This window comes from Fulmarus glacialis, unplaced genomic scaffold, assembly GCF_000690835.1.
Source record: "Fulmarus glacialis isolate BGI_N327 unplaced genomic scaffold, ASM69083v1 scaffold14161, whole genome shotgun sequence".
NCBI lineage: Eukaryota > Metazoa > Chordata > Aves > Procellariiformes > Procellariidae > Fulmarus > Fulmarus glacialis.
In genome coordinates this window covers 14,881-36,297 of record NW_009194787.1, presented here as the reverse complement: position 1 = coordinate 36,297, position 21,417 = coordinate 14,881, and the positions used below count along the sequence as shown (strand labels likewise).

Here is a 21,417-nt window from a genome sequence, read left to right as displayed (position 1 = left end):
CTGGGAGGGAAAAACAGATTATCATTAGGTTAAATTATTAGATTAAGTAAGAATATTTTTTGAGCACTTTGGGGGAGGGGTCTTTGTTTTGCGGTGTGGTGATTTTGGGTGTTTTTTTTGTGGGGGCTCTGTCAGATCAAATCACATTAGCAGCACATAGCTATAGCTTTTTCTTTACGATTATCTATATGCTATTTCAAAAGAGACTGCTGTCAGGGTAAAATTTCCTTTGCACAGTGCACTGTGCACAAATAAGAAGGTTCCAGTGCATGATCCAGCTTAATCATGGGAAAGCAACTTGCACATGTGTCCTGCCACGCAGGAAAAAAAACACATGAGAGTGGGGAGGCATTCTCTCATTTGGAAAACAACACTGGTATTGCACTTCTGATTGCAAAAGTTGACTGGCAAAAGGACAACTGCAGCAAGCAGAGATGGCAAATCTCTCATCAGTTATATTTCCCTTTCGCAGCTGATGAGGAACACCAGCAAAATGTGGCGGCAGCAGCAGTGGCCAGGCCTCGGCCCCATGCTGAAGAGCGGGGAGATGGGATGCCACGGCGCCGGAGGAACATGGGAAACCGGATGATGGCCCAGAGGAGAGCACAGCAGGCAGAAGACTGGGTGGAAGGTAACGTTTGGTTCAAATCATCTTGCAAACGTTGAAACAGACCTTAACAGCAGATGTTAAGGTTGGTGAAGGGGTGCGGTTGGCTCCTGAAGAAAATTTTTCAGTTTTGCTGACTATGAATTATTTACAGCTTGACTATAATCTATTTGACTGTCCAGCTTGTCTCCGTGCTTTATCGCTTATCTCTGGATACCACTTACCTTTAACTGAAGTGTCTACCTCCTTCTGTGGTGAATTCTGGCAGTTTGTTGTGCCAACAGTGCATCACAACATATTCTTCACTTACTTCCTAGAAACTGCCTTTTGTATTTCCTGCTTAGCCGTGCAGGTTAAATTTGGGTAAACAGAATCTGCACCTTGCACTAGAATAACGAGCTGTAGTCAAGTATTGCTTTCTTGCAAATCAGTGGGAAGCATTAATTCCCCAATGTAATCTCTGCAAAATCTGGAGTTTTCTTTCTGAGAAGCCATCCAGGTGGAGATCAGAATCAAGCCAATTAGCTGGAGATCACCACAGACTGCAGCATTTTGTCTTACTGCCAGCAGGTTGTTGACAACAAGTCCTCTGTGTGCTGGATCTGCAGTTAATGGCTGTACTTCTGTGGTGAGGTTGTAGACAAGACTATGGTGATAAATAACATCTTTCTACACCCTGCAAGCCTCACTCCCTTTGCTGGTGAAACTTTGCACATTATTACTAATGAGATTATACCACCATGATTCACCTAGCTGGATTCCTTCTACTTTCAGATTGTGGGTTAAGTGTTCAGGGTTTTCTGCTGGAGCATTGATAAAAGTGGGCTTTGCTTCACTTGAGTTTGCAGTGGAGGTCAGGGTGTCTTTTTGGTCTGCAGTAGGTGAGAAACAGTGAGCACACATCTTTGTGATGCCTTGGTTAGGGGCTAGTTGCGCTTTCTTCAGCTTTTCTTGTCTTGCAGTTTGTAGAAAGCGTCTTGCACTCACGTTGGCAGGTAAACGTGCTATTCAGGCTAATTACGTTCAACAGTTTCACAAATGGAAAACTGACGCGTCTGAACTTTTCAACTTCGGTTATTTCTTTTCATGTGATAACATCGTGGAAAGAAAATGGAATCTAAAAATCCTTCTTCGCCTTAAACTCCAGACATTAAAAGTTTGAATGCCGAAGGCCGACAGTGAAGCTTTCAAAGCAAACGGCTTATCTTACTTTGTTACTTTAGCAATAGAAGAATCTGTGTCGTTGGGCTTTATAAATAATTCTTTTGCAGCTTACTGTACATCAGATGCAAGTGCTGCGGCTCTTGCGTGAAGTTTTCTTTGAAATGACATCCCTGTTTTATTTGTTTAATTTCTTTTTCAAATTAAAACAATTTCGTGCTCTTTGCTTCTGTTTTGTGCTTCTGTGTGTGTTTTTATTGATACTCTGGGATGGTCTTTCCAAGTGCCTAAGCACCGCTGCACAACAGTAACACCAAAGCCTTTCGAGGCTGCGCATAGACTTCAGCAGTATAGCTGTGGAGAGAAGCATCTGTCCCTGGTTCCCCAGCGCTGAGGTGTGGAATGACCCTGTGGAATGGCCATATTACTTGGGATTAGCCCCGCTCTGTCATGGACTGGCTGTGTCTGTGCTGCAAAGCCCTTAGCCTGATCCTGAGCTACCTGTGGGGTTTGGGGTTTTTTTTTTCCCCTTACAGAAGGATGTGTTACATGTTTTGAAGCCCACTCTGTGGGCATGTGGCATAGGCCTGGAATCACCTCTTGGATTTGTCTCCATGTGCATTTTCTCTGTGTCATTGCAATATAGAGCAGTTTTGTCTAATTACTGCCTCCATTTGAACCTGTTAAAATAGCAAGTTATCCCCACAACAGAGTTTTGTGTTATAAAAATTAGTTGACTCACTTGGGAAGAGAGCCCAGAATGCATGCAGTGATGTACAGTCCCAGGCAATGCAGGACCAGTTGGGGCACCCGGGGCTGAAGAGCAAAGTTATTTGGCAAGGTAGACAGAAACGCTGAGAACAAGCCAGTCTGGTTTCTTCAGTCTTGACTTGTAAATGTTCTTGTTGCTTTAGAAGGCTTCTGAACATCTGCAACTGAAGTGGATTTTTTTTTCGTTGTTAAAATATTGTCAGATTTGTTGAAAAGTTTTACCAGTAAGTTTCTGTTCTCTGTGTGGAATTTCCACTCTCGGCCTGTGTTTAGCTTTGGACAAAGCTACCTGTTCCTGCTCTGTGTCACTCTGACTTCTGCCACAGGTCGGTGCAGGCATAACACCAACCCAACGCTGCAAGATTTCTAGCACTGAACTTGGCAGGGGCATGCAGGTGCCCTGGCCATATCTATGTTACCGTTACAGACATAAAAGTGGAGTCAGGTAGGAACTGGTGTTATGACCAAAGTGTTCTGCCTGTTGGGAGCCAGTTCTGCTGACTCTAGGAAATGGTCTCAAAGCAATGCTTGCAGGCTTTGGAGCTGCGGTTAGCATGAGGGTTTTCTGTTTTCCATCTAACAATCAGATTTCAATTCCAGAATGAGAAAGTAAGCTTCAAGGGTAAAATAGCAGCCCACAGTTTCTGCTGCTTGTGCTAAGTTGTTGTATTGTGCCAGTACTCAAATCTCTCACAGAGTACGAGGTGGGGGGGGGACCAACAAATTGTGGCGCTAGGATCAGAACCTTGGTAGCTTTTACTTGTCCCTTCTGTAGTTGAAATCTTAATCTTCCTTACTTGCAAGTCTGGGTAAGGAGGAGTCATTTAATACAGACAAGGATAGTAAATGATTGTTTTGAATACTCAAATCTCCACCCATTGCCAGTGGAGCTAAACTAGGTTATAACTCTTCCTTTAGCTCAGTGAGGTGCGGTAAGGCACCTAAATTACTTGCAGATTGGCACAGACAGAAAATAAAGGGTGAAGCACTAAATGCCTCGACTTTCCTACCAGAATTGCAACCCACGCCGCGTACGTGGGTTCCTTATTCACGGGTTCCATGTGGGCTGCACTGTACTGTGGGGGTAGGCCCGCTAGCCAGGCGCCTACGCTGGCTCGGTTTGCCTGAGTAATGTTTTTCAGTGGTTAGTTGAGTACTCAAAGGAGGTCATCTGTTATGAGAATATCAACATCTATTAATATCCTCTGATGACCAAAGATTGCTGGGGAGATATTTTTCACTGGTGACAAAGTAATTCTCAAAATGACTGAGACCCCTGAGCTGTGTTCCACCAGTGTGACTTCAAGGCTGGGTTTAGAAAAATGGGTTTGGTTGGCTTATATTGCCCAGCTTAATTCTAGTCATAACACCACTGTCTTTCATGCAGTGCAATCTAGGCGACTGTTGTTAAAGTCTGTGCCTCAGAGGACATCTGCCCTGCACATTGTAGCAGGGTGCCTATGCCTTTCCCTGTGGAAAATGAGTCTGGAAGGAGAGTTCTGTATTCATGTGGTTAGGTTGCTTCTGATATCCCAGCTAGCAGACTTAATTAGCTCTGTTGCATCTTAATTTAAATTGAACCCAGACAGAAGTAGCTTTGTGGGGCTAGCTACAGCCGAGACGAAAATAAACTCATTGCAAGGCATAAATGTGTGTGGACTTCAGGCATTAATCATTTAGCGCAGGAGAGGCCAAGCTAAGCAGTGGAAGGAAGCGGGGGGAAGGGGATAAATTTGAGTCTGATTGAGGGTTGTTTGGGGCATGGGGTAGTGTGAATAAATAGCATTAGCCATTTTTCAATTTCAGATCCCATCTATTTATTGACAGAGGAGGGTGTCTTTGGCTCTTGTTGTTGCCCGACTGATGCTCTGAGTGCATCCACTTGGACTTTGATCACCTTTGGGTACTTGTAAAGATGTTTTGTTGAAAGCTTTTATTTGGTTGTTGGTCATGTGCAGAAAAAGCAGTCGTCCAATTCTGACGTCCAATTCTGAGTTGAGCTTGCGTTTCCAAACCTGCTCATTGTGCCTTGCACACTGCAAAGAGCTCTGCAGTGAGGTAGGTACTTCTCTTGACACTACATTTTTTGCTTATTGGAGCAGAAAGTGACCCAGCCAATCTGATGTTTGCATAGAAATTTTAGTGCTGTAATTTCCTATCAAGTGACAAGAAACTTGTGGGGATGAACTTATAACGGCAAGTATGGTTGGGTCATCTTGATCCCACTGTGGTAAAAATAATGAGGATGATGATCTGAGGCAAATGTCTGTTTGCTTGAAGGACTGTTATACATTATTTCCAACAGTGACTTTGTACAAACATGTAGTGAGAAAACGTGCCTGCCTCAGCACACGATACAAAGAGTTTGCGGAGAGGCAGAGGCATGCACAGGCAAAGCGCCTTTTCCAGGGTGGTTCAGTCCGTCGGCAAGTAGGACTCAGGTTTTGCAGTCCAGGTTTTCTGTCACTTGGAGTGGTGTCTTGGACCAAAACTTGCTACTGTTGATTTGGGGGAGGGGGCAGCATTTTTGTTGGCTGAAACTGGTGGGTGTCACCACGCTGTGATTTAGGGTAGTTACAAAGAAACAGACTTCTCTAAGAAATGATAGCAATCTCCAAACCGCCAAGCAAAATGAAGACCACTGGGCAACCCTCTGGGTAGAAGGCTTTGGTGGGTGTTGTGGGTGAGGCTGAGCTAGATGGAGAAAGAAATGAGGCAAAAGTGAAGGACGTGCCAGGAGAGCCTCAGCAGCCCAGTACATTTCCAGGGAATATTTTCAAGGGTTTAATTTGGAAAGGTGCTCGCTTCCACATCCTACAAACAAAGGAAATCTCTGACTTGTTGCAAAAAGTGTTGCCAAAAAATGGGATTTTGTGTGGATTATTACGTTTCGATTTTTTTTCTTAACAAACAGAAAGTAAGGACGGCATCAAAGAAATAATCTGGTTTTGTTAACGGCCTTTATTCCTAAATGGAACAAGCTACAGACTCTCTACTTTTGGCAGCAGCGTGTAACTCCAAAAGGTTAAATATCCCAACATCTGCATGCCTTTTCTCTTAGCTTTTAGCCCAGTAGCTCTGAGCACAGGTGTAGGAATGTCCAGTACAGTGAACATTGGGTTAAATTTACTTTTACTTCCACAGAATCGATAATGATAAAGCCAACAGCTTTTGACAGTCTGAGTGCTCTAGCTTGAAAAATAAAAAATTATAACAAGAACTTAACGGTTCCAACATAAATTAAATCATAAGTTCCTCTCCTCTTTTGCTTGGCAAGACTTGGAGATCAGAATCTCATGTTTTCCTTTGTAAGTATTAATCGCTATTGAGGAAGAAAGCACAAAACAAACAAGAAAAGGTTTCAGAAGTTTTAAAAAAATATAATATTTGGGCATTTTAAAATGCCCATTATTGCTTTGTGTAGCATCTAAGTCCAGCATTCAAATCTTGCATCTAAAAAAATCTTACATGAGTGTTTTCTGATAGTTTTGGGGAAAAATAATACTAAAAATAATTATATTTTTATGTCCCCATTCAGTGATGGATACTGTGCATAACTTAGAGAAGAATGTGTTTGTGCTGAAATTTGCCAAAATAAGAAGCATTTTTTCTGAGCATACCATCTACCTCTTGTGTAACATTGCATCTCCCCGTACTCTGGTGTGCCGAAAGAGCTGGAAAATTTATAAACTTAGAAACGTTGCTGTGGTCCTATGCTGTTCTTGTGAAACAGCTTGTAATAGAGCTATATTAATTGATGTAGTAGTTGAAATAATTTTAATGCTTAATCAGTAGGAAAACCTTTCTAGTACAGTTAAAGTTTGACTACTAATATCCTAACTAGTGAATCAAAAGTTAATTTTGCCTTGCTACTATTCATATAGAAAGTGACTTTAGTGTTATCAAAGTATCCACAATGTGTGTCTGCCCTTGAGATGTTTCAAGCGCAGATGGTGTGTGGAAGAGGTAGGTGTGTGGTTTCTCAGTTATGCCATATGGCTTTATTCGAGAAAAAACTTAAAGTCATTTGACTTCTGCTCAAAAAGGCTAATGTCCTTTATTTACTGTCCTTTTTCTGTCCTAAGTGTAGGCTGATTTTGTGGCTTCAGATTAATAAACCAATGTCTCATTTGATTCCTAAACTGGATAGCTACCAAATTTAAAAAAAAAAATTAAAAATTGTTATGACTGTACTACCGCAGGGCTGTGTTACTCATGAATGCCCACACCTTTCCATATGGTGGACCGATTCCTTTCCAGTGGCTGGTGTCGTACATCTATTCAATGTTAATAACACGCATATGTCTTCTGCCTTCGGGATGAACTGTTTGTTTTGCCTGGCATCTTCCCCCACTTTCTCTTACTCCTTTTGTTAGGCACTGCATAAATAGTAAATAAAGCAGCTAGCTGTGCCCAAAGGACTTTTTGTGAGTAGCCACATGTGCAGCTCGCATCCTTTTTCGTGGCTGGGAATCCATTTGCTCCACTTCCAAAATTTAATAGGAAGCAAGACGGACCCTTTGATGTGGATGACAAGGGCAACTAAAATATATGATGCGGGTTGTTTTGTTTGGAGTTTTTGCATATTCTGTACACAGTAGCTGGTAAATTGCTGTCCTGATAGAGAACATCAGCATCCCAGCACACTTTCTAATGGTATTGGGAAGTATTTTTAAAAAGTAGTCTGTAAATTTCAAGAGATTCAAACACCTATGTGACTGTTAACTGTTTCCTGTTGTCCTGCCTCTCAATATGTTCAAAACATTAAGGAAAAGCTAAGATTCCCTGAAGCTACCTCTCAGCTGGCTAGCTGAGCAAAACCCATGTTTGTTTAAAGCAGAATATGTAAAGTGGTTTGAAAGCGTCGCTGTAAGTCAGACTATTTCTGCTTTCTGTCTCTTAGAGCTGGAAGCTGGTGGGGATGCTTCGCAAGCTCTGGAAATGTTGTTACAGTTATGTTGGACTCTGTAAAGATGGACCAGAACATGTTGGTAGGGTTGCGACTGTGGCTGAAAGTGGTCCCGTTATGTTACATCCAAGCAGCTCAGGTGAAGAGGGTCCTGTGTGCCTTGAGGTTTGGTGTTCTTTAATCAGCACCGTATCGTGAAGTGGGAACCGGACTTTTGTGTCCTGTGGTACTGTGAGCAGTTAGGGAAAGTCACTACTGAAAAACTGCTTGTGTCAAGTTTGGAGCACTAAACTTCTCTCCCTTTCCTGCCACAACCCTACGTACGTCCCAAAACTGCCACATTTTAAGACATCAGATAAACTGTACAGAGCACCACAGAAGATCAGCCTTCAAACAAAAATACATTTTCAGCTTCAACTATACGATGATGTCTGATGTTGTTAGGTTTCCCAACCGAGTATGTGCGCAGGCTGGCCAACCCTAGTGCTTTGGGTGAATCTGATGAACTGCTTTTACAACAAGCCAGCACAATTAGCTGAACGTCTTGCATCGCATCTGAAGCCCAGGGGCAGATGGAGTGCACGTTCACATGGACTGACCCCCCGTCAGGTCTACTAGTGTTGGCAACTATGAGTATGTGAAAAGTGATTGTTAAAAGCTGCTGAAACGATAGCTTCTTTATGTAAAAAAAAAAAAAAAAAAAAAAAAAAAAATCTTGCTGGCTGTGTGCAGCATCCACTCTGCTTTTGGTGCAGTTATTCTGCTATAATAACCAATTGATTCAGCAAATCCTTTTACCATGTGCTTATATTCTTGTCAGCGTGTTCAGGTTTATTTAGCACATACTAATTGCACCCAGGTTTAGTGCACTGTTGACCTTTAATGCTCTGCTGAATCATGGGCTGCGTCTGCATCACTGTCTCTGTCTTTTGTTGGATGTAACTCCATGCACTAGAAAAAGCTTGGAGGAAGTGGAACTTAAGGGATCACATCAGATGCTTCAAACAGGAGGAAAGCAAGTGCTACTGAACAAAGGCATGTTTGATCCAGGACTGGAAAAAGGCTTTAAAAGCCTTTCTAGACTTTTGCCTGACCTCTGGCTCAGGTACTCTTAATATAGATGAAATCTGAGAAGCACTCAGAGCCTCAGGTTGAATAGTGTCATAGATAGTGTTTTATACTCGTGGTGTTTTCCAGAAGTAATTTTCTAAAGAATAATACCAGTATTGAACTGTTAATTTTGGAGTAGTAACTGCTAATGCTGGGTTGCTCACCCACTGTGTTTGGAACTCCCCTTGGCCTGGTATTTAAAAAAAAAAAAAGAAGTTATTTTAAGCTTCAGCAAAATTGTAGAAGCAACTGTGTCAAGTCTGAGTGTCCCCTGTTGCTGTCTTTGTTTGTGGTGTAGGAAGGGGGAACCCTTTTGATCATCTCAGTAATCAGATACCAGTAATTCTCTGAAGCCCAATTCAGCAAGCCTGCCTCATGTTAACTTCCATATCCTAAAAACAGCGAAGCTATTTGAGAGCCACCTACACAGCTCTCAATTACATTTGTTTCTGATGATGTGTCTCGGTGTCTTAACCATAGTACCATACTGTGTATTGGAATTAGTAAAACAAGAGTGTTTCAAACCTAATTGTACATATTAAAGGAGGGTGAGTCTTGTTCATCCATATGCTCTTTTACTAGCAGCTTTTTGGGTTCCCGAAAAAGGGGACCAGGCGCTCTGGAGAGAGCTCCCGACAGAAAACATCCTGGCACCAGCCCTACCAAACCGATTCTGGTGATTGCCACAGCTCCAGGTACAACTGCTGCAGGCTCTCATGAAACTGGTTATCAAGCATGATGGGCTTTTTCTTCTTGTTAGCCTGGCTTAGAAACCCAAGGGCTCAGGGTATGTGTGAGTGGGGAATTGTTTTTCTCCCGCAGTGATGAGGGCTAAAACTTAACTGAGGAAGAACTTCCCCTGCACACTCTTCCCCTTCTCCCTCCCCAAATAAACACTGCATTTCAGGAAAATCGCAGGAGCTGGCAGTGCCGTTCTTCAGATTACCCGGCGGAATTCAAGTGGATCTGAAGTCAGCATCAAACATAACAGCACTGTGGATGCTCAAAGTATAAATTACTTTGCCCAAAAAAGGAATCCATGTGATAAATATCTTTCATTTTGATTCTGCCTTCTGATTCAGATGCATGAATCTCTATATATTGTGTAGTGTTTCATGAAGTGAGCTAATGATTTCTCTTTGGTGTTGAGGTCAATCCCCAGTACTTATGTCGTAGGATCAAGGACTAATTTAGATTAGCAAATAAAGTCGCCAAATGTTCATGAGACATTGGTCTGGGGAGGGAGGGAGGAAATGGCAGTCTTTAAAAGCTCTTCAGTCTCACCCCTGGGTGAGCAGAAATATAGTGCATTTACACACCATTTGAGCATGTCGCTTTCATATTTCACAGTTGCAGAAATCATCTTTATAAACAACCAGTTGTTGTACAACAGGGAACTATTTGCCTGTGGTTTTGTTGCAGTCAAGCCCACGATTTGCATTGCAGGGATTTTTTTTTTTTTTTTCCCCTCCTCCTCCCTTAAAGGTTAGTTATATCAGGCTAGAACTAGTGGATGAGTGGCATGCCTCTGAATCCCACTTTTGAATGGATGTTGTGCTAAGCTTAAAGGTAATTGGGAAGAAAGTCTCTGCAGGTGAGTGAGCAGTTATATAATGACAACCATTAGCACATTTTAAGTATAAGAGGAAGTGTATCTTTTAATTGTGGAAAGCTGGAAATGTTTATGAAAAGCCTTCCTTCAAAAGATCAAGTAAATTTTTACTTCTGACTTCACTTGAGTGTGTGTTTGCCTTGTTACTTCTACTGTGTGGCTTTGGCAGTCTGGTGTGATTTTTTTGCCTTTTTCCATCTACTAGGTCTTGTCTGAAATGTATGTGTGTCTCCTTTTCATCTGCTGCTGCTGCTTTCCTAGGAAGCAGTGAAGTTTCTCAAAGGGACTTTTTACATACGATTTAAAATTTGTCATTTACACAATGTTGCAGAGGAAGATGATGCTGAGGAGGTGCCAGAATTTCAGGTGTCTGGGAAAATCGGAGCAAAGAAGCAGAGGAAATTAGAAGAGAAACAAGCCAGAAAAGCACAGAGAGAGGTAAGCATTTCCTGCCACGTATAGAGCCCAGAGCAGAGCCTGAATAGCAGTACTCAGCAAAGAACTGGTGATTACAGACACCCCAGAAAGGCAAAGGCAGTGTCATCACTACAACGGTTGTGTTTTTGTTTTAAAAATGTAAATTCAGCTTTTTATGTCATATCCCAAGAGGGCCATGGAAAATGGTGTCTCATTTTCTTTCCATTAGGTTCTCTGGCATTCTCGTGGGGAGGAGAGAGGAGTTAAACTCTTCAATGTTCTTTATTGGATGTTTCCACTGGCTTGCAGCTTAATGTCAGTACTGTCTCCCCTTAAAAAGACACTCAAGCCCACATAGCATTGTTGTACACTGGGTCTGTGACCAAAACTGTGGGCAGTTCTGAGTAGCATTTCATGCGCTCTCATAGTGCAAAAACTTTCTATGGGTTTATCTATGTTTAGCCATGTTTATTGTTTTTATGGATTGGGGGAGATGAAAAGCAGACCCTGTAATCCACTGAAATCTGTGATGCAGTCAGATTTTGGTTGAAGTTTGGCCCTTAAACAGAGACCAAGTATACAGAGCGAAGACACTAGCTTTTCAGTTGTTCTTTCTTAAATCTGTGTGTAAAAGTACTTACTTAAATACTGTTGCATTTCTTCAGTTTTGCCCAGCATGTTGCTGTTAATTCCAGGGAAGCAACAGGCTTTTTGAAACTTACTTTCTGAAGGGTGCTCGTGGATGGCAGCAGGTTATGCATTAATTCCTTTTAGTTGTTCTATATATTTTTTTTGCAAACTGTATTGTTCTGTAACTTGGAACGTGGGGTTGCAAGAAGTAGGTAAAACTTAAACAGCCTTTGCATAACAGAGGCTGGGGTGCACGGTGAACTTCACACGTTTTACAAAAAGACAGAGTTTATGAAACTACTAATGTTTCTAATGTGTAGAGGGTCCAAACAAAGCCAGTGAAATCCCATCTTGAGAATTTTAGTGTCACCTGAGGTTTAAATCCAGTTTCTGCTTTACACTGTAGTGGTGTGCCCTGTAGATAGGGCAGTTAGTAATAAACTTGATTATTATGTTATATATAAACTTCCATTACGATCCTTTTCTCACTCTATGCTTTAACCATTTTGTCATTACTTTCCATATTCATTCTATTTAGTTAGCCTGTTTTTTGTGGAAAAATTGAGCAACGTTGAATGAGGTTAGCTAAGCATCGGTTGCTGGAGTGAGGAATCTTTTGTTTCATTTTAAAACAAGCTGATTTTTATTCTCCCATGTAGACAGATAAATTCCTCGGTTAGGTCTTTTTATCTGAAATGTTCAATGCCACAAATTCTCCATTTGAATGTCTTCTGCTTGTTCTCTTAATATATTTCCAAATTTAAGTATACAGAAGAGACTGAAGAACAACTGAAACAAAAATCTCTAAACAATACACTAAATGCCCTTTTTATTTTTCCCCGTTTTGCAACAATCTCTTTGCTAGGTTTGCTTTAAAAACAAATAATAAAATAATTTGAAGAGAGCAGTACATATTTTTTCTTTAAGAGATTCTGCCCAGGTGAATGATAAATTTGAATGTACTTGGTTTTACAGAGTTTATATTCCCCTCTCCTTTTTTTCCTCTCCTTAGAGTCCATTCTAACTAAATTTTAAGCAAGGAGAAATGGAATGCCATGGCACAATATTACTTAATATCACTATAGTAATAAGCTTATATGCTTATATTTGAAGCTTAAACCCTTATTGAGATACAGACAAGGCAAGTGAGAAGGGTAATTTCTAAACTTAGCACAATGTTAAGTACGCTGAAGAGCGGCGGGGGGGAGGGGGGAGTTAAATGATAATGACTTTTTATTATTATTCTCTTTACTGTTCCTTTCTGAACATGCATCTAGGAAGATAGTAAGAAACTCCCCATGGTATCACAATACGAAATTTAAAAATGTATATTCAGGAAGAGTAAGGCTTGGCTTGCATAATGTTTTTTTTAGGCTGAAGAAGCAGAACGAGAAGAACGGAAAAAACTTGAGTCAAAAAGAGAGGAGGAAAGGCGGAAAGAAGAGGAGAGAATACGTCTTGAGGAAGAACGACAGGTGGGATTGGTTGTATTTATAGATGGAAATTTTGAACCAGGTTTGTCTTTGAGATTGCTTCTATGTAAGTTCTGTGATCAGCAGAACTCCCTTTGGCTTTCATTACTATTGCATACATCTTTTATTTGGGTTTTTTTTTTTTTTCTCCATTTTATTTGAATTACAGTAATACTCAGTTATTTCAGCCGTAGATCCCAGCTTTGTTCCCCTAAGTGCTTGGCAGAAGTGAAAACTGCTCCAAACATCAATACACATATGTAGCAGCAAGCACCCACCCACGGTCGAGTCTAGGGCAAAACGAAACCCAGTCTGCTGGTAGTGGATCTGCTACTGCTGTATGCCATAGTGACAGACTGTTTGGTCAATTTGTTATATTGACAAGCGTGGCTGATAAAGTTAGCCATTAGTTCATCTGGGAGCTGTTTAAGTGCAGGTATATGAAGGAAGGAGTTGTACCTAGTTGCAAGAGAAATTTTGGGGGTTGCTTGCTTGGTGTCTGACAGGAGAAGTTTGGTTATCACAGAATCATAGAATAATGTAGGTTGGAAGGGATCTCCGGAGACCATCTGGTCTGTCCTCCTGCTCAAACCCATGTTCAGTTAGAGCAGGTTGCTCAGGACCTTGTCCAGCCAAGCTTTGAGTGTCTCTTAATGAAGGAGATCTCGCAACCTCACCGGCCTCCTGTTCCATTACGCTCGTTAGCGCTGCCTGCCTGCCTGCTGTAACCAGCAGGGCAGAAAGTGAAAGACATCAGCAACCGATTTTGCAACTGTTGTGTAAAATTATACAATTTTATTCTAATTATACAAATTTACATGTGCTTCACAATTAAAGATTCTAAACTCTTCATACAAATGTGTGTGTTAGCAGGAGTGACCCAGAAAAACAGGTACTGTGCAATTGAAATGCTTTTGTTGAATACTTTCATCAGTGAGGGAGGCAAACTTATTTCAAAGCGGCTTTGTGTATTCTGGGCATCAGTGCTACTGGCTAAGAATTAGGAACAAGTTTCATGCTCTCTGGTGCTTGAGCAAGTTGTGTGGTAGCTTTGCAACGTGCTTCTGGAGGCAAGGACCAAAGTGTTCTGCACAATCCTATGCTGAGTAATTGCCATCCCAGGGGAGCATAGCCCCCAGCTTTCAGTGTGAATTTTTTGGGATACTTAAATGTGCATGGAAGTTTGTGTCGCCGGTTTGCAGTGAGCAGATTTATTTTAACTTGTTCTAAGCGCTGGTTGTGTAAGTGGACTGTGTTGCTGATAACGTTTTGAAAGAGGAAAAGACAATTTTTCCTTTCCTCTGTGCAGGGCATGAAGGCAGGATAAAGCAGTTTTAAAAAAATTTTTCCATACATTACACATGCAGATTGTATCCATGAGATCTTTTGTAGAATGTGCATTTACCTCTGGGGTTATTCCCCCCCCCAAATCCTTTATCTTCTGAACTCTCTGTTGTTTCCTTCTCGTCAATAGAAAGCTCCTGAATTTCAGAAATTGAAATGGATGAGGAGAATGTCAGTAGTACAGGATATGTAGCATGGTCTGAGACTTTGATTTGTAAAGCAACTTGAACAAACTTCCTGGGGACCAATTATTCCACAGCTCTCCTTCTGAGAAAGATGTACAAATTTAGAAGTACCTGGTAGTGATCGAAGTGTGAACCCTGAGGTTGGATAACTGATCTCAGCTAGTCCGAGCCACTCCTGTGCTTAGCCAAGCTGCCAAGCTGTTTCCTAACAGCAGAACTATCAGCCGTGGCTTCCTGTGGATCCGTGTCTACGGCTTTTCCCCTGTCCACACACTTCAGTAGCACCAGTTTCTGCCTTGTGGTCCCTGCAACCACTCTGCTTTTCTCCAAAGTATTGCCAATTCCTCCCCCTCACGCTTCCAGTTCAGAAAGAGGTAAGACAAGCTCTGGCTGCCTCTAAAGCACACGTCTGTTGCCCATGCTGCTTGCCATGGGCCTTGGTGTAACAGATAACTCAGATGGCAGTTTCCTTCCAGTGGCGTATTCTTTTAAGTGTTTTTCTCCACCCAGTTCTCTAATATTTTTTTCCTGAGGTTCTGGGAATTCAATATCCTTGAAATCCTGAAGAGTCGGTTGAAATGAACCAAATGACTCCAGTACTCTGGGGGAAGTTAGGAGGGCACACTGGCTGGACACTAGCATTGTTTAAATGTCACTTCCTTTAGAGGAGGCTAATGAATAGAATTTCAGTTCCTTCCAGAGTGGTAGCCAGCACGGCAGGTGAATTGCTAAGCAAATTGCAGTAGAGCTTGGCCAACCTGCTCAAAAGAAACTGCAGCCCAGGACAAAGATATTGTCCTGTTGACTGCCTATGGGTTTGACCTGAGGTTTAGCTGTGCAGCTGGCTAATCAGGACCAGTCAGGCATGGTTGAAAAGTTGAGTAGAAAATAAGGGTGAAATTCTAACTAGAGATCTCTTCACACAGAAAGTGCTTATTAACATATTTAACTTCTTTTTAATCCACTTCTGTTCAATTTAGGGCTGAGTAATTTATTTTGGTTGAATGAGGAAAATCTTATTTGTTTTTATTTTAATTTTCAGTATTCCTAATAAAGATTGCACTAAAACACTTCCACCTCCATTTTGCAAGGCTCAGTGAAAAAGAGGAATATAAACTAAGGCTTTGGGTTTTTTACTCTATTTTTAAAATTTTGTGTTCAACAGTCCAAAGGAGTACTTATTAGAATTTTGAAAATTGCTCAGATGCCTGAATATAGCTTGCTATTCACTTTAGGCAATAACTTCGTTGGCTACTTAAATTCTGTAATTTTAGCCTTTTTTTGTTTGGTTCGTTTGTTTGTTTTCTCCAGTAGTCTTTTCAGGGCAGCAAGCCAACCCACCGGGCTACATCATACATCACAAACATTATTCTGCTACTCAGGGGGAAGTGTTTCCAATATTTTATTTTTTGCTTGGGTCTAAGACAGGTTGATAATCCATTAACCACTGAACGTTTTGAGCGTGGATCAAAGTAAACGTGTCTGACAATATTTAATGTCCATCCTCAACTGTTTTCTGGTAATTTTAAGTCTCTGTCTTCATCCGAGTCTTTAACAGAAAACAGAACAATTCAAGATTTGTCCATGTTTAGGCGGTGTTGCTCGAGTTCCTGCTTCAGTCAGCAGAGGAAGCAGTATTACAGGGAGGATGGTAATAACAAGACTTCAGTGGTTTAGTCTTGAGTGGGTGATAGGAGGGGAAACAAATTGAATGAATAGATTCTTGATTACTGTGCATGTAAGCATAGCCTGTCTTTATGATCATAATATCTTATCTTTCAAATCTTGTTACAGACTGATAGTATGACGTAAAAGATACTGCCTCTCTCTTCTAGGCCCCTAGAAGCGATAAAAAGATCATTGAATTGATTGTGTTTTTATAGAATACATAGAAAAAAATGTCTTTTATACGTTCCTCCCGAGAAAGGATTCTTCATTTCCACAAGTAACATTTTGTCACGAGTGGACTTACACGTGTGATGATACTATTCCCCCATACCAGTTAGGAAATGGAAAGGCAAAATTATGAAAGGTAGCTCAAGTAGTGATTGATAGTCATGAGTTAAAAAACAGAGGGTAACTGGTGGTGTGATTTTTGGAGGCAGTTTGATTACTGACATTTCTGTAGTTTATATAATCCCATAAGGCACAAGAAATTTAGAGTTTATCACTAAAGTTTGTCTGAGAAATGTTACGGTTGTCAGCTTCATTTTTTCCCTTCCTTTTCCAGTATGTCAGAGTATTTCTTCAGGTATAGTGACAGTGGCAAGTCTGTTAGTTTTTATTTCTTTCTTATGCAGTACAGGAAAGGTATTAAGACATTGATGAAGCCTCACTGCCTCCAGGAAAAGTAGTGACATAACTGCATGAATTGATTATTGTTTCACTTGTTGCACATTCAAAGATTTGAACTCATAAATTTGGTGGCTATGCTTTATTTAATTTAATTTCAAATAAATTTAATTAGTATATATACAAGAGAATTTAAGTGATGAGCAGCTGTCTCCAAAAAAGTGCAGCCAGCTTTGTTAGCTAACTTTCAGTTGAACCTTTTTTTCCAATCTCTCTCCCAAGAATTGCTATCAAAATTGTGCTAACTTCTGTGAACATTGAGATTTGCTTTGTGTAAAGGAGAGTTTCCTTTCAGTGTTTCAGCTACAGCCTTAAACTAATAGCTGAGTCCTAGTCAACAGCAGTAGGTGATTCCTGTGCCATTAAATACCATCTAAAAGTTTGTCAGATGATGAGGGAAGCCAAATAGATTCAGGAGGGTAGAAAATCATGTTGCAGCCTGCAGATCTTCTAGAAATTCCCCAGGGTTGATCTTTGATAAAGTCACCGGGACTGTTAAACCTTTCACACGCACCCCCCACTCAAGTCATTTGAGATACGGAGTCTAGTGGAAATAATGAATTCTTGAGTCAGATGAAAACCCACTTTGTTTTATAGGCAAACTGATCTCTCTCTCTCCAGTTATTTTTGGGCAACTCTACACAGTGCTGTACTATAGGTGGGAACTGTGCCTTCAAGGGAGTTATGGCGGCTAAAATCTTGCATATTCTTGAGAAAAATAACCCCCTGGTTCTATTTAAATATATTTGTATGCACATACAAATAAAATGTGGTTGCCCCTTGGCTCCAGTGTTGCAAACCAGATAATGTATTTTAAAATTCAAGTTTCCTTTCCAGTGCTCTGATGACCTGATTGGCTATGCATGTGAGGAAGGTCCTTTATAATTGGCATTTGCTTCAGCTCTGCTTTACCCTGGGGATTTCCCTTTCACTCTTGGAGTTTTTTAGTGGTGAGATGGTTTACCAACTGCCACCTTATCAATGAGAGCGAACTTCCTCTGATGTTGCAAAACAGTGTCTTCATACAAAGCCTTGCAGATTGCTCGCACAAGAGCTTTTTTTTACCTGTGCACAGGGATTTTTGTAAATTTTACTCCCTCAGCCTAGCTTTGCCGTGCTAAGGAAACTGCTTGTGCAGATGCAGGGCTCACAGTCATCACTCTTCTATAACCGAAATGCAGTGTTGAACAGGGCATGTTGCCTGCACATCCATTATAGAGTGGACTGCTCTCGAAACATAGCTTGATACAGGAGAGAAACTAGTCTTCCAGCGAGCAAGCTTTTAACTGTTGTGAAATAAAAGGCCACAGCAGGAGTGAGGACTGCTGTTTGTTCACTGGTACATTAAAACGAGATCTGTATTGCTCAAGCACAGCTGTGCCCAAAGTTTCCAAACTGGGGCAATTTCATTTAGGCTTTCACTTTTACATTTAAGTGCGTAAATAATAATGGTCTGGAGCTTCAGAGCTATAGAAATGGAGAATCGGCTAGTGATCCCAAGGGTCCTGTTGAAGCTTTTGAGAACTAAGACCCTAAAGTTTTGGCTCTTTGATTTGATAGTTGATCATGTAAGAATAGGCACCAAGTTTTAAAATGTTGATTGTTGAGTTGTGTAGCATTATGTGAACATTGAGATTTGTGTGCCCCTCAGCAGAGCTTTTCATTATCTGTTTGGCATTTATATCCAGTGCATTTCTGGAGGCTGATGGAGACTACTGCGTAGTTTCAGTTTAAGCATCAGTTTTCAAGTGTATATATTTTCCTGAAAATTAATTTCTCCTAAGGAAGTACAAGTTGAAAAGCTTGCAGAAAACTCATTCTACTGTGATTTTGAGGAGATGAGGACTGGTAAGAACACTTATTCTGTCTTATTAAAGGTATTTTTTTATTTTGTGTCTATAAACAGTGAGGGGGGGAGGAATCCTAGAGATCCACCTGCTGTATGCCAAATTATTTACTGTGAAGTCCCTTTTCACTTCCTGTAGAACCTGCACTAACAGCACAAAAACTGGATGTTACACAAGGAGGGTTTGTTTGGTCCATGAACCTGAAAGCATTTGGCGTAGGAACCAGTATGCTTTTCCTCATTCTGTGTGTTAAGGAAACAGCCACAAACAAGGAACAACTGGTAGCAGGTGGTGGTTGAAGAGACTCCAGTGTTTGCTCTACCTTCCTCACTAGCAATGAGATCTCTTCCACTTAGCAGTTGAATAAGCTGCCTGTAAATGATTTGTTTATCAGCAAGTTGGTCCTTTATATGATTTGGAGAGAGATGGCACAGTGTGCAACTAGCAGTTTCCTCTTTGGGAAAGCTGCTTAGGCAAAGCTCTCAGAAAAGCTACTTACTCTATAGGCCAATATTGCTTAGTCGCAGTGTCACCTTAAATGGGTTACTGCAATGAAAGCTAGAAATGATGGTTCAGTATCTTCTTGCTGGACAGTACTGTAAGGGTCCTCACCCTTTGCTAAAAATAGTAATGCATGGTAAACCTTCACAGGCTGTAATCTGTCAACCAGCCAGAACAGTGCAGTTACTCAAGCAGCATCCCAGGACTCCAGAGGGTTTGTGATCCCAAGAGTCAAGGTCTGCTTCCAGCTGTAAGTCTAAAAAGAGTTTTCAAGATGCTGTGGGTTTCACCTGGTAAAAGATTGGGCTCTTGTGCAGTTGGCACAATTTATGTTTTTGATGTCATGGAAATAATCATTGTGATCAAGGTAAGAGGTGAACAGAAGATAATGATCTGAAAGGAGCCTCACAGCAAATCCAGGTCCTTGGTGGGCAGGTGGGTCGGAGGGAGCCTGGAGAGCAATGGAAGGACTGGGACCGGGTGCAGCGGGAAGTCGGTGCTGACCAGATCTGGTATAGGAAGGGGTAAGGGTGCTGAAAAGTGTCTCCCGGAGTGCTAGAGATCCACAGGGTCTCTGGAAGCTCTGGGGTCTCTGCCACGCAAGGTGGCACATGAGACTCGTAGCAAGCATGCAGAGGTAGAATCGATCCAGCAGTGTTAATGTGGACATTTTTTTCAGAAAAAGGAGAGAAGGAAGAAGGGTTTGCGTGATTAATTTTTTGTCTTTTTTTTTTTTATTCAATAAAGACATGATCAAAGTGGGAGAGTTTGTTCTTCACATGCAGTATAGTAAACTGATCAAAAAGAAATCTTTACACTGTAGCAAGCCCCCAGTTTGGGTAACATTTAGGTGGGTGAAGAGAGAAGTGAACCTGCTTTTGAAAAAAAAAAAAAAAAGGCAGCTGAAGGTGAGCATCTGCAGTTACCAAATTTCCATGATGCTGGGATTTCCCCACCACCCCACCCATCGTTGAAGGGAGGTGGCCCAGCTGTTCTCTCTCTTCTGAGCCACATGCTTTACCACCTAACTCCACAGCAGTTAATGAGATCAGAATGGGGAGAGGCAAAGAAACCTAACAAAGATGTGGGTTTTTTAAATTTATATTTGAGCTGGGTGCCCCCTGTATGACTTGCATGAAGCAAGTGCTGGTCTCTGTTTCATTAGTAGACCCTGGGGTGCTGAGAGTTTCCGTGTGTGGGTTATGCATACAGACAGACTGGTTTTTGTGGGAATGCAACCTGCCTAAATTTGACCCTGCACCTACCATGCAACTGCTGCATGACTTCAGCCTGTGAAAGAAGAGTGCTAGCATGATGGTGAAAAACATAGCTGAGAATAAGTGTTAACAGACAGCCTGACTTCGCTAGGGTTCCTCCTGCTCAGCTTCCACTGCTGTTGCTGGTTGCTTCTCCCAGTGCAGTTATGCAAAGTCATCTCTTCTCTTGGCTTTGAACCAGTTTACAGTTTGGCTAAATCCTGCTTTTTCTACAGATTGAATCATAGGTGAATTTAGGTAGTAAAGCATGTGAGACTGCAGGAAGTGGCTGGGATTTTTAGTTATTAGATGAAAAAACTTCTGGAAATACTTAGTGTTATGGAGGAGGCTACAACCACCAGAAAATGAGGCTTTGAGGGCTGACACGCTTTAGCTACCAAAGCAGTGGTTCAGACCACCTGGAAATGCTCTGCTGATCATAGCATCAAAATTTAGGATCTGGAAAACAAACCCATCTTGGCTTTTAGGGAGACCGCAAAAGAGGGACTGGTAGGTGAGTGCTTTGCTAGTCTCACAGCAGAGATGCTTTTCTGACATGTTGGAAATGGAAGTACCGATATTAATGTGCTGGTATGCTTTAATAAAATGGAAGGTACTGTTCTTCAAGTAGGTAAGGAAGACAGGAACAAGTCTTGCCCATTTGTTGTTAGACCTTCCAGAAACAGGAGAACATTTCTTAGTTATTGTTGCTCTCAGTTGTAAATGGGACACTGTCTTCTGATTTATTTTTTTTAAGAACAATCTAGAAATTATTTGCCAAAGCAAATTTTAGGTTTTGTGATTTTTTTTTTTTTTTCCCTCATGTCAAATTGTTGAATTACAACCTCTGTGATAGACCAGGGGCAGAACCTTATTCTTGTATTTCCAGGATCAAGATTAAATTTAATGCACTTACAAGAAAAGAACAATTGCTTTTACTTCCAAATGAAATATGGTTATGTCATTCTTGGCACCTGTAGCGCTCATAAAGGAAAAATCTACTGTTGGGCTTTTGCTAATAATTGTTATGGTGATGAATGACCCAGAAAAGGGTCTTGTTTTGTCTCAAGAGCTTCCTCAGATCTGTAGTTTTTTCATGAGATAGTGGTTAAAAAAATGGTTTTGACTTTGCACATACAGTAAGATCCTTTCAGTCCCATTTTTCTCATACTTGTATGTTGGTAGCGTTCCTTCTTGTGACTTTCTGGTAGTTTGATTAAATACAATTGGGACCAAATACACT

General features: G+C 41.2%; 1 protein-coding gene across 1 annotated transcript in view; it reads left to right on the top strand.

The window, feature by feature from the left end:
• Positions 1-472: 472 nt before the first annotated feature.
• DDRGK1 (DDRGK domain containing 1) overlaps positions 473-21,417 on the top strand; it is a gene marked incomplete at its 5' end in the record, with an annotated part of 32,454 nt that continues 11,509 nt past the window's right edge. Inside the window, 4 exons of the mRNA XM_009587886.1 lie at positions 473-631; positions 7,513-7,554; positions 10,502-10,608; positions 12,591-12,692. Of these exons, the coding sequence (XP_009586181.1) occupies positions 473-631; positions 7,513-7,554; positions 10,502-10,608; positions 12,591-12,692 (410 nt within the window). The remainder of the gene's footprint in view (positions 632-7,512; positions 7,555-10,501; positions 10,609-12,590; positions 12,693-21,417) is intronic.